This window comes from Rattus norvegicus, chromosome 9 (assembly GCF_036323735.1).
Source record: "Rattus norvegicus strain BN/NHsdMcwi chromosome 9, GRCr8, whole genome shotgun sequence".
Classification (NCBI taxonomy): Eukaryota; Metazoa; Chordata; class Mammalia; order Rodentia; family Muridae; genus Rattus; species Rattus norvegicus.
This window is the reverse complement of record NC_086027.1, coordinates 35,240,505-35,252,789: the sequence shown is the minus strand read 5'-3', so window position 1 is coordinate 35,252,789 and position 12,285 is coordinate 35,240,505. Positions and strand designations below refer to the sequence as shown.

The following is a 12,285-nucleotide window of genomic DNA, read 5'->3' as shown; positions in this document are numbered from 1 at the left end:
ATGGTGTTCCTCATACTAATAGAAATAAAGCTAAAACAAACAAACAAAAAGACAACTGAATGCTCCCGACTTTTGACCTGCAGAAACTGTGACATTCTAAATCTGTGTTGTCCTGAGATGCTCCATTTGTGGTAATCTGTAACTGCAACAGGACAAAGCTAAAAGAGCCTGCAGTGGAATTGTCCCTCCAAACAGTTATAAGATGAAGGTGGTCAATAGTACACATTGAGATTATCATTAAGAATCAACTGGACTTGGGGCTGGGGATTTAGCTCAGTGGTAGAGCGCTTACCTAGGAAGCGCAAGGCCCTGGGTTCGGTCCCCAGCTTCCAAAAAAAAAAAAAAAAAAAGAATCAACTGGACTTAAGCACACTACATTTTTCTATGCAAATCACCTGCTTAGTAGAGTGTATCTTGCCTTGACTGCTACGTTAGCCCTGCAAACATTCGATGTAAGCAATTATTGACAGAGAGAATGGTCAACGTAAGATGGTGGTGGGATAATAAAGACAACTGAAGGATGTCAGGAGATAACGCCACCTAGACAGCAAGAGGTGGCATGCATAAGACAGTAGATGAAGAGTAAGCCTGAAATCTGTATTTAGGCTACATCTCCAAAGCAACTTAGCACAACTTCTCTGAGGGCAGTGGATAGACTGTACCTGTGAAAGTCACCTCTACCCATTCTTATCTCTGCTACAATCTCATGTAGTTCTTATTAGGACATATATTCTTGAAAATAAACAGAAATAAACCTAATGCTATATGGAACCTACCTAGGTGTTTATTTATTTAAGTTACATGCTATTTTAACTTGTAGGAAACACGTGAACTGTTTCAACCCTAGAAGACCCTTTGTTTGCTGAAAGACATAATAAAGTATACTCAGTTATTACTCTGAGCAATGTAATCACCTGTGGGTAAGAAACTCTAAGATGTATGTATGGAGACAATGAATTATTTTAAGGATACACATAAAAAGTTATGACTACAGTTCTGCATTTTACTGCTTCCCAGGTGACAAACCATATTCATGAGGCAATAATGAACAGTCAGGTTAATGATAGATCTCTGAACTTAGAAAAGAAAGCTGTTATTCTATCTAAACTCTCTCATCCACTTAATATGTGCAGTGTAAGCATACGGCAAAAGCTATGTCACATATATGCTCTCACCCATTAAATAGCTACCCTCTTACCAAGAAGAATGAGGTAACTAAAGACGACTGGTCTTGATTTTGAAAGAGTGCACTTCTCTTTGAAAGAGTTGCACTGACCTTTCTATCACTGTGGTCGCTTCCCTGTCATGTCTAGAACTCACAGACTTCCTACTCCTCTGGCTCTTAACAATCTCTGCTCCTCCTCTTCAGACGTGTTTCATGAGGCTTAGGTGTTGGAAATATACTGATTGGGCTTGAGATCTAATGGACGAAGTTAGGAATTATAGTACGTTAAGAAAGTAATGGTAGTATGTTCTCCTTTTCAGTTCTCTGACTTGTCCAGCAACAGGTAGCTGCCTCAGATTCATTATACCTCCTAGTGAGACTAAACTTACCAAATCTAGACTGGTGTGTGTGTGCGTGTGCGTGTGTGTGCGCATGTCGTGCGTGTGCGTGCATGTGCGTGCGTGCCCGTGCATGTGCTTGTGATATATATATATGCATATATATACATATATATGTTATGTGTGTGTTTCTTGTGGATATGTGTGTTGTGGATGTGTGCATGCTTCATTGTCTTGTTGATATTTTATACTAAAGATCGAGCCTAGGTTCTTACACATTAAATATATTCTCTACCAGCTTTTATAGAAGGTCTTCTTTTAAATATAGACAATGAAGAAGAGATAGGACAGTGTAAGATAAATAACTTCTCATGCATACCAAAAATCTCAGTGTCCATAGCACCAGACAATGTGACAGAATGGTTGTTGTGGAACATCTGACTCGGAGCCATGGAGATGTTCAGGAAGTTAAGATGAAGTCACTGTTCTCCACTGTAACCCTTCTTTATGTCTTTAGTTATTTGTGTCCACATCTGTCTGCCTGCATTGTTTCCACAGGCAAGGGCTGTTTGGATTCAAGGAGATCTGAAAGGTGCAAAAGTTGTGCCATTTCTGATAGGTGATTTCCTGGAGCCAATGCAACTTATCCCTGTTAGCCCTTGGAAGTCTGAAAGAACACAGACTAACCAGGTTGTTACTGGAGAACACAGATCCCTATTTGCTGATTCTTACTTTTATATAATTAATTAGTTAATTAATTAACAATCCGTCTTATTGGAGTTGGGAGAAAATGAGTACAAGAAGCTGGAAATGTCAGACTCTGCCTGAAGCAGAAAAATGGAGAGTCGGGAGATAGAACGTCAAGTGTTTTGTGGCATAGGGAAGTCTGCCACCACACAAAGGATTGAGGAACGGGGTAAGAGAAGGAGGCTCATGACCATCAGGGCACTCAGGCTTCGGGTTTGGCTAGTACCCAAAACAGGAGCTACAGAAAGGGAGAGAAGTAATGCTTTTGGAGTTAGGACTCAGAAACAACACCATCATATCTGTGAGGGTCTGCAAGCAACTGTAAGGAGGAAGGGCTTTCTGTGTGTACACATCCACACTTCATAAGAAGACAGTTATTTGCTAACATGCTTTCAGGAGTATCAGTTCTCCTGAAGGGTAATCTCCTGGCAAATTTACTGCAATCTTTTAATATTGTGGGCTATTTAGAATTTCATGACTCCTCCAGGGCCAAATGGATGAATCAAATCTCATTCTTTTGGCTGAAACTTGTACAAATTATTGTTATTGCTGTTGTTGTTAATTTATTTGTTTTTTTATTACTACTTTGCTTTATTTTGTTTTGTTATTGGAGACAGGGATTCTCTGTGTAGTTCTGGCTGTCCTGGAACTCATGCTGTAAACAAGGCTAGCCTCAAACTCAGAGATCCTCCTTATCTGTCTCCCAAGTGCTGGGATCATTCTTGTGAATCACTGCTTCCTGGCTAAGTTGGTGTGTTTTCAGGAAACTGAGAGGAGAGGACCAAAGTGTGAGGTCAGGTCATCCTCTGTGACCTGCAAGTCTGCTAATTATCTGACTACCTATCTACCAATACTTATTTATCTTTTTATATTTTGTTTTTATTTTCATTTTAGGAGATACTTTAATAGAATTAAATTATATTTATGGAACTTAAATAAACCTGGGCTTTTAAACAGAGTTCCTTTTCTTGCTACAAAACTAAATTTAGTAGCTCAGTAATTTTAGAAGTAATAATAGCAATTGCAGTAAGATTGCTATCAACTTCTTAAATAGCCTTCCCTTATTAAGTAGAGACAACCTTACTATGGAAAGGAAATGCCCAAAAGAACAAGACATTTAATTTAGTTCCCATGGACACTCAGAAAGAAGGGTTCCATCCTAAAATGTTCTAGAGTATTCTTACTCCCCATATTACATGGGAGCAGCATATTTTTAACTGTGAACCATATATTTTACTTTTATTGGCAAATAATAATCATGTGCCTTTATGGGTTGCAAAGTGATGTAATGAGACATGTGTCCTATCTAAAATGATTAAATCATGCTAATTAACACATCTATTATCCCAAAAAACTTTCATTACAACAGGAAAAATAAATTTCAGTGATGTATTGCCAAGAATTGTGATTATAGTAAATTATAGTAAACTGTGTGTTTCCAAATTGCTAAATGAGTAGATACCATATTTAAAATGTACCCATTTTACTTCTTTTAAAAGTTATTATTATGCAGGGATATATCATGACACATGGGTGGACCCAAAAAATCAAATTTTTGGAGACAGGTCTTTCCACATTTACATGGGTTCTTAGGTAAAGACTATAAAAAGATGGGTTATTTATCTCACATGTGCATATTGTTCATGTCATTTGCCCAGGGTGGGCTTTCTTCTAGATCTTATACATGCAATTATACATACAACTTCATGATCACATGCCTTATCAATAGCTAAAAACTACACCCTGCCTCCATATTCGCTTTTAGTACTATAATGAGTCTCAACTTACCTTCAGACACTCAAGAGTGTCTCTGTATCTGAGCCAGTGTCTCCAACCAGTTCCAGCCAGCCGTGGTGCTTGCCATGAAAGGAATGAATAAGATTCCAGCCATTCTTTTTACCAAAAGATTTTTTTCTCTCACAACTTAATTTTGTAGGGTTTGTGTTAGGTTTCCCTTTTCTCTGGCCTCATCTGCGTCCTCAAGAGTTAGACGTACTTAAAGGATTACATTAGTGGGAAAGAATCCAATTATGAATACCACTATAGAACCATTTCACTGTATAAGAGTTCTCTGTACACAGAAAAGAAAAAGAGAGAATAAATCAAGGGAAACACATAGACCATACTCATGCTGTGCTCCACTGCAAAACAAGTACATGTTTTGGTTGGAGTTAAAAGAGAGGAAAATCGAAAAGGAAATAGTGAAGGCACTTTAAGGGAGAGTGAAGAATGGCTGTCATAGTTGTCAGTGCTGCAGGAGTTAAGACATAGCTCCCCTCCATCACCTCCATCAGCTGAAGTAGCCCTTAATCTGTAGGGACCTTCATGCTGGTATAATAGGATTAGTGTCTGAGTCCCAGAAAAGAATGTTTTGGCCAGTGTAAGATAAAGTTAAGGCTTACTAAAAATGTAAAGACAAGTGGATAAGGAAGTGATGAAACACATGAGCGCATTGGTGTGGGCTTCTCAAGGAAGAGTTTAAGTTTATTAAAAGACGTTTTAAATACTTATTTCCTTGTGTGTGTGTGTGTGTGTGTGTGTGTGTGTGTGTGTGTGTGTGTCCAGTATGTACAAGAGCCCAAAGTATTTGGAAAGGAGCTGTGGATACTCTGTAATTAAGGTATTTTGAGCTGCCTGATGTGGGTGCTGGGAGCCAAACTTCTGTCCTACAAGAGGAGTAGTTTCTTTAATAGCTGACCTGTCTCTCCAGCTCATCCAGACAAAGACATTTTTGACACAGATTTGGGAAAAGATGGTATGACAACGATGCTCAGATAAAGAACAAGACTCACGTGTGACTACTGTCTTCTCAGGGGGAAAAATAGTTCAAATATCCTAGTGATGAATATATGTAAGGTTTAGGGAAACAGATGGATTTCGTTGTGTAATGGATCTCTACATTTCTACACCAGAAGTCACTGGAGTTACTGAAGGGGTTAAGGGTATTTTTTAAAGGAGATTTCCTGTGTGATTTCTAGTACATCTCAGTTTACAGTTGGAAAAAGAGAAAGGCCTCAAACAAATGTTAATTGTGCTGGAGTTTGTGACTCCGAGGTGCCCACAGGCTTCAACCAGACTCCAAATTAATAAACTACTTTCCATTCCCAATAGTCCTGTAATTTCCTCCATTTTTCCAACTTGTCTCATAATTTGAGACACATTACTTTTTAAAAGGCTTAAAAGTGTGTAAGCATGAATTTTTAAATCAATATTAATTGTACCACTTTGAATGGTGCCTGCAGAGACAGAATATTTGTTTGTTTTGATTTTTAAAAAAAATTTGACAATAACTGTATATTTTCGAAACTTTTTTAATGTATGCAGTCTCAGTGCATTTAAGTGTCAATTACATATGCAGTTTGGTAAATTAGTCTTTAGCCCATCTGTCCCATGTACCTGACGATTTTAGCTAATGAGTTTAAAGCCAGCTTGTGTAGGTTCCTTCCCCGTTGGCTTACATTCTGCTTGTTTCTGTCATTACCTTTTCTTTCTGTTTTCTGTAACTCTCACCATCCCATCCCTGATACATTGACAGAATAATCTGAAAATTATAACGAATCATTTACAAAGTTTATTCTTGGCAGAACCAGTCAGCCAGTTTTCAGAGTATCTTTGTTGTCTTTAAGAGTTCCTTTGTTGTTACTCTTTCTTCATGCTTCCCCCAATATATCATAGGCAACTGGGTCTAACCAAGTATTAAGATAACCAAATTTTCTATTCTTTATATTTATGAAATTTCTAATGTTTAATTTCTAGTCATGGTGCCTCAGGCTATACAGTGGCAACTACACTCCATGATCTATCCAGAGAAGCATTTACCTATTTTATGTATGAGTAATAGAATAGCACATTTCCCACTGATGTCAATTCTCATTGGGTGGTATTAAATTTTTGATAATGACAGGAAGTGAAAGAAGCATGAAATAGAAGCTAAGAGGTAAAAAGGTAGGAAGACAGAAGATGAAATCGAGTTTAGTGTGGAGGAAGAAGACAAGAAATGTTCTCACCACTTTGAACCCCAGTGGAGGAGATAGGGAAAGAACTCAAGGAGCTGAAGGGGTTTGCAACCCCGTAGAAAGAACAGCAGTATCAATAAACCAGAAACCCCAGGGCCCTCAGGGAATAAATCACCAACCAAAGAGTACACATGGAGGGACCCATGGGTCCATCTCATATGTAGCAAAGGATAGCTTTATCTGGCATCAGTGGGAAGGAAAGCCCTTGGTCCTATGAAGACTTGATTCCCCAGCATAGGGGAATGCTAGGGGAGTAGGTAGGCAGCTTGAGGAGCATCCTCATAGAAGCAGGGGAAGGAGGATAGAAAATGGAGGAACCTGGAAAGGGGAAAACATTTGAAATATAAATAAATAAAATAACCAATAAAAAAAGAAGTGTTCCACTCTTCCTGGTTTTGTGTAAAGTTTGGACACTGAAAGGAAACAGATATACAGTGCTTTAAGATTGGATTGCATTCATTTTCTAGTATTACTTTCTCTTGTTTTAACTTGCAATGAATTGAAATAACTTAGAAATCTCAGACACTAAGGCTAGTTAGATGGGTTGGTAGTTAAAATACATTTTGCAAAGGTGAGAGACAAGCATTGGATCCTGTGGAACTGGAGTTACCAACAGTTGTGAGCCACCATTTGGGTTCTTGGACTAGAACGTAGGTCCGTTCAGACCTACACTTGGCTTAAATATTTATGAAATGTATAGTTCCAAGTTATCAACAAAATTATGATTAAACCAAGGACAATGAGCCCTTGGAATGAAATATTAGATAAATACGATATACGTTTATGCTGCAACATTTTAGCTATTTAGAATTTATATAACATTTTAACTCTTCAGAATTTATCAGAAAAGTTATTAGATCCATGAATCCAAGGACAACTAGATAAGATTTGATAAAGAAAGGGAAAAAATTTATGTAGTACACCCTTTCAGCACCATAGTGTGAATATGAAGATGTACTCCTTGCTTAAAAATGTGGGGAGGACCTATGCCTTCCATGAAACCTGCTGATTAGCACAGACTATGTGTTTCATCCTCAAGAATATCTGCCTTGTAATATATGCATCACTCCACTTGTTATAGAAACATTACATAGGCGATATGTCTTTTCAACTTCTATAGGACCATGGCCATGTCTTTCAAGAAAGGAGTTATATTTATGATATACTACATAGCACCTCAAGGCATAGTTTCTGGATTGTTTTGGTTGACAAGAAGTAAGATGGCTTGAGTATGTTGCTTTGAGGGTAAAATTGTACATGATAGAATTACTAATACATAGAGATTAAGCTTATAATAAATAAATGAGGCTAAGTGGATTTCATAAACTTTAGCGATACTCATGTTTAGTTCTAATATAATTCAAAAGTTGATCTGGCAAATATCACTCATCCTTCAATGACTCATTCCTAGACATTCAGGAAGTTCCTTTATAGACTTCAGGGCCTCATCCTTGCTTGTTTCCTTTTTTATTGGTTATTCTATTTATTTGCATTTCAAATGTTATCTCCTTTGCCAGTTTCCCCTACAGAAACCCTCCAATCCATCTCCCCATCCTCCATGAGGGTGTTTCCCAACCCATATACCCACTCCTTTTCGCCTTTCTGCCCGAGCATTTTCCTACTCTGGGGCAACAAGCCTTCACAGAAATAAGGGCCTCTCTTCCCATTAATTCCCAACAAGGCCCACCCTCTGCTACAAATGCAGCTCGAGCCATGGGTCGTTCCATGTGTACACTTTTATTGGTGGTTTAGTCCCTGGGACCTCTAGGGTGTATGGTTGGTTGATATTGTTGTTCATGCTATGGGTTGCAAACCCTCTCAGCTACCTCAGTCCTAATTCCTCCATTGGGGACCCCATTCTCAGTCCAGTGATTGGCTGCAATCATCTCCCTCTGTATTTGTCAGGCTCTGGCAGAGCATCTCAGGAGACAGCTATATCAGGCTCCTGCCAGGATGCATCTCTTGGCATCCCCAATAATGACTGGGTTTGGTAATTACATGTGGGATGGATTCCCATATATGGCAGTCTCTGATGGCCTTTCCTTCAGTCTCTGGTCCACATTTTGTCTTTCTAAGAAGTACTGAAGCATCCACACTTTTGTCTTTCTTCTTCTTGAGTTCCATGTGATCTGTAAATTGTATCTTGGGTATTCCAAGCATTTGGGCTAATATCCACTTATCAGTTAGTGCATGCCATGTATGTGGGGTTTTTTTTGTGATTTGGTTACCTGATACAGGATGATATTTTCTAGTTCCATCCACTTGCCTATAAATTTCATGAAGTCATTTTTTTTGATAGCTGAGTAATACTCCATCATGTAGATGTATCCATTTTCTGTATCCATTCCTCTTTTGAAGGGCATCTGGGTTCTTTCCAAATTCTGGCTATTATAAATAAGGCTGCTATGAACATAGTGGAGCATGTGTCCTGGTTGTATGTTGGAGTATCATTTGGGTATATGCCCAGTAGTGGTATAGCTGGTTCCTCAAGTAGTACATTGTCCAATTTTCTGAGGAACCTGCAGACTGATTTCCAGAGTGGTTGTATTAGCTTGCAGTCCCAGCAACAGTGGAGGAGTGTGCTTCTTTCTCCACATCCTCGCCAGCATCTGTTGTCACCTGAGTTTTTGATCTGAGCCATTCTGACTGGTGTGAGGTGGAATCTCAGGGTTGTTTTGATTTGCATTTCCCTGATGACTAAGGATATTGGACATTTTTGTAGGTATTTCTCGGCTATTCAATATTCCTCATCTGAGAATTCTTTATTTAACTCTGTTCCCCATTTTTAATAGAGTTATTTGGCTGTCTGGAGTCTAACTGCTTGAGCTCTTTGTATGTATTGGATTTTAACCCTCTATTGGAGGTAGGACTGGTAAAGATCTTTTCCCAACCTGTTGTTGCCATTTTGTCCTAATGACAGTGTCCTTTGTCTTACAGAAGCTTTGCAATTTTATGAAGGCCCATTTGTCAATTCTTGATCTTAGCGCATAAGCCATTGGTATTCTTTTCAGGAAATTTTCCCCAGTGCCCATGTGTTCGAGGCACTTCCCCAATTACTTTTCTATTAGTTTCAGTGTATCTGGTTTGACGTGGAGGTCCTTGATCCACTTGGACTTGAGCTTTGTACAGGCGATAAGAATGGATCGATTTGCATTCTTCTACATGCTGACCACCAGTTGAACCAGCATCTTTTGATGCTGTCTTTTATCCACTGGATGGTTTTAGCTCTTTTGTCAAAGATCAGGTGACCATAGGTGTGCTATTCCACTGGTCTACTGCCTGTTTCTGTACCACTACCATGCTGTTTTTTATCGCTACTGCTCTATAGTATAGCATTCCTAAACACAATTAAAACAATATGCAGGAAACCACTAGCCAACATCAAACTAAATGGAGAGAAACTTAAAACAATTTCTACAAAATAAGGGACCAGACAAGGTTTTCCACTCTCTCCCTTTCTATTCAATATAATACTCAAAGTTCTAGCCAGAGCTATTAGACAACAAAAGGATATCAACAGGATACAAATTGGAGAGGAGGAAGTCAAAATATCACTATTATTGTGGATAATATGATAGTATACTTTAAGTGACCCTAAAAATTCCACCAGAGAACTCCTATAGTTCATAAACAACTTCAGAAAAGTGGCTGGATATAAAATTAACTCAAACAAATCAATAGCCTTCCTGTACTCAAAGAATAAATTGGTTTAGCAAGAAATTAGGGCAATGACACCACTTACAATAGTCTCAAATAATATAAAATATCTTGGTGTGACTCTAACTAAGCAAGTGAAAGATCTATATGACAAGAATGTCAAGTCTCTGAAGAAATGTAGATTTCTTTTTTTTTTTCTTTTTTCTTTTTTTTCGGAGCTGGGGACCGAACCCAGGGCCTTGCGCTTGCTAGGCAAGCGCTCTACCACTGAGCTAAATCCCCAACCCGAAATGTAGATTTCTAACAAAAAATTACTTTGTGGTATATCTTTAACATGTCTTTTACTGAGAGATTATAATCATCCTTCATTTTGTATTTCAGACAACTCATCAATATTTATATGTGGACTTATGGTATCTTTTATTCTTTGTTTATTTTTAGGGCACTTTGAACCCATATTGCGTTCTATGGGATGACTCAAAATCGTAAGTGGTCGATGCTTTGCAATATTGCATTGTGATTGATATTCAAAGTACATCAACTAATTTTAGCTATTTGATATTTAACTAGACTGTAACTCGGTGGGATGTAGGATTTTCTCTGAAGACACCCTCCTCTTGAGCCTGCAGGGCAGCATGATTAATACGTTTCTGGGATCACAATACCATCAGTTACTTTTGCAGATAGAATTATATAATGTGTAAGGCATATTAGGATACAAATTCAATGGGGATATTTTTAAGCTCTGATAATTTAGGGTTGTAAAATCTCAAATGTTTTCTCATCATGCCTTAGTAATTCAGGTTAGCCTCGTAGCAGGATACAGTGAGGTCTCTGGTCATTTAACAAAAACATTCATGACCTGGAGTCTGTTACAGAAGTAATAAATAAATATATATGAACATTATAACATGTACAGTTATTAAACCGAATTGTTTTTAATATCTATTCATATATTTTTGTGAATTCATGCAGACAAAAGAAAGTAATGGCACTAAACAAACAAGAGTACGTCTTCCATTTTTTTTTTCATTGCTACTCAAATAGTTGCTGTGTCTGGTTAAGCTCATCATCAGAGCAATGATAAATCTGAGGTTTTGATTGGGAAAGGTAAAAAAGAGTTAATCCTTAGAGTCATGTGTATTCCGAACTCTTTTTTCCTTTCCTCTGATTTGTGTTGTTGAATGGGGCCCAATAAGTGCAAATGAATCCCACAGATAATACTGCCAGATGTGTGTTCTTGGAACATTTTCCTAGTGCCATTCATTCTAAATATGGTTTATCTTTAAGAATGTTTATGATATTACAGTTTCTCATCAGAGAGTCTAAAAGGGACTGTTGTTAGAACTCTAGGAATGATAATTATGTTTGAGCCTAGAGTACTTGGTGGAGTTTTTAAATTAGTTTTTCTCATGAAGACAAAGTCAGTAATATTATTAATTATTTGAGGCATAATTTCTGTTATTTATGGGTTGTTTTTTGGAGCTCTAGAGCCATAAGGAGAAACAAAACTTGTTCCGGTGGTAACGTGGGCTAAATATTCTGATGCATCTCATTAGAGCTTTCTTTTAAAAATATTGTTGAGAAATTTATCATAGTAATATTTTTCCAAAACTTTGCAATATCATCCAACTGTTGGAGAAAAATGTTGGTTGTGTATTCTGTTACTTGGGAAGATTTATGATCAAAAAAGGGTAAAATGTTATAACAATCTCAATGGATGTTTTCTATTAAAGAAAAATGCATGATATTTCATATTCTTTGGCGAAACTATATTGAAATTGTGTAAGCCGGTGAATATTCAGCAACTTGATATTTTTTTACTGAAAAGAATATATGACTTTATTGATGCTAAAAAAACTGTTTAAAAAACCTAATTAGCACTACTAATGGGACACTTCAACATGACAAGAAGCATCCCCCAGGTTGATATCTTTTTGGTATCATTTTCAGAAGGCAGGTGGTAGTTTTAATTTATAAAGCTGTTGTTGTGTGATGTCCGGAGTTAGGGTCAACCTCAGAAATCAATCATAATCTTTTTTCTCAGCATCTGCTTGTGAGTTGACACGCATCTATCTCAGAGAACATCAGTAACTTGCCAAAATTAAGCTTGTACATGATCTTTGAGGGAAATCGTTGAGGAGGGGGATTATGCGTTTTTACAGCACTAACCAGGTCACCTAGGAAGACCAATATTGCTCCCACTTGCCTCCTTGATAAATCTGGTAAAGCATCAAACAGATTTCTAGAGTGAGAAAATTTATCTCAGCACACTTTTTCCAGAGTGTGTCTCTGCCTAAAATCTTTCCTAAGTGAGTTTTAAATAGTGAAGAGCAAGGTAACTCTGCAGTTTCTTTTCAGA

The 12,285-nt window shown here is 37.7% G+C and overlaps 1 protein-coding gene across 10 annotated transcripts in view; it reads left to right on the top strand.

Annotated features, from left to right (window-relative positions):
• The window catches only part of Adgrb3 (adhesion G protein-coupled receptor B3), a 727,877-nt gene that overhangs the window by 392,561 nt on the left and 323,031 nt on the right, over nt 1-12,285 (top strand). For all 10 annotated transcript variants that reach the window (NM_001106898.1, XM_063266875.1, XM_063266874.1 and 7 more), the window contains 1 exon segment: nt 10,365-10,408. In NM_001106898.1, the coding sequence (NP_001100368.1) occupies nt 10,365-10,408 (44 nt within the window).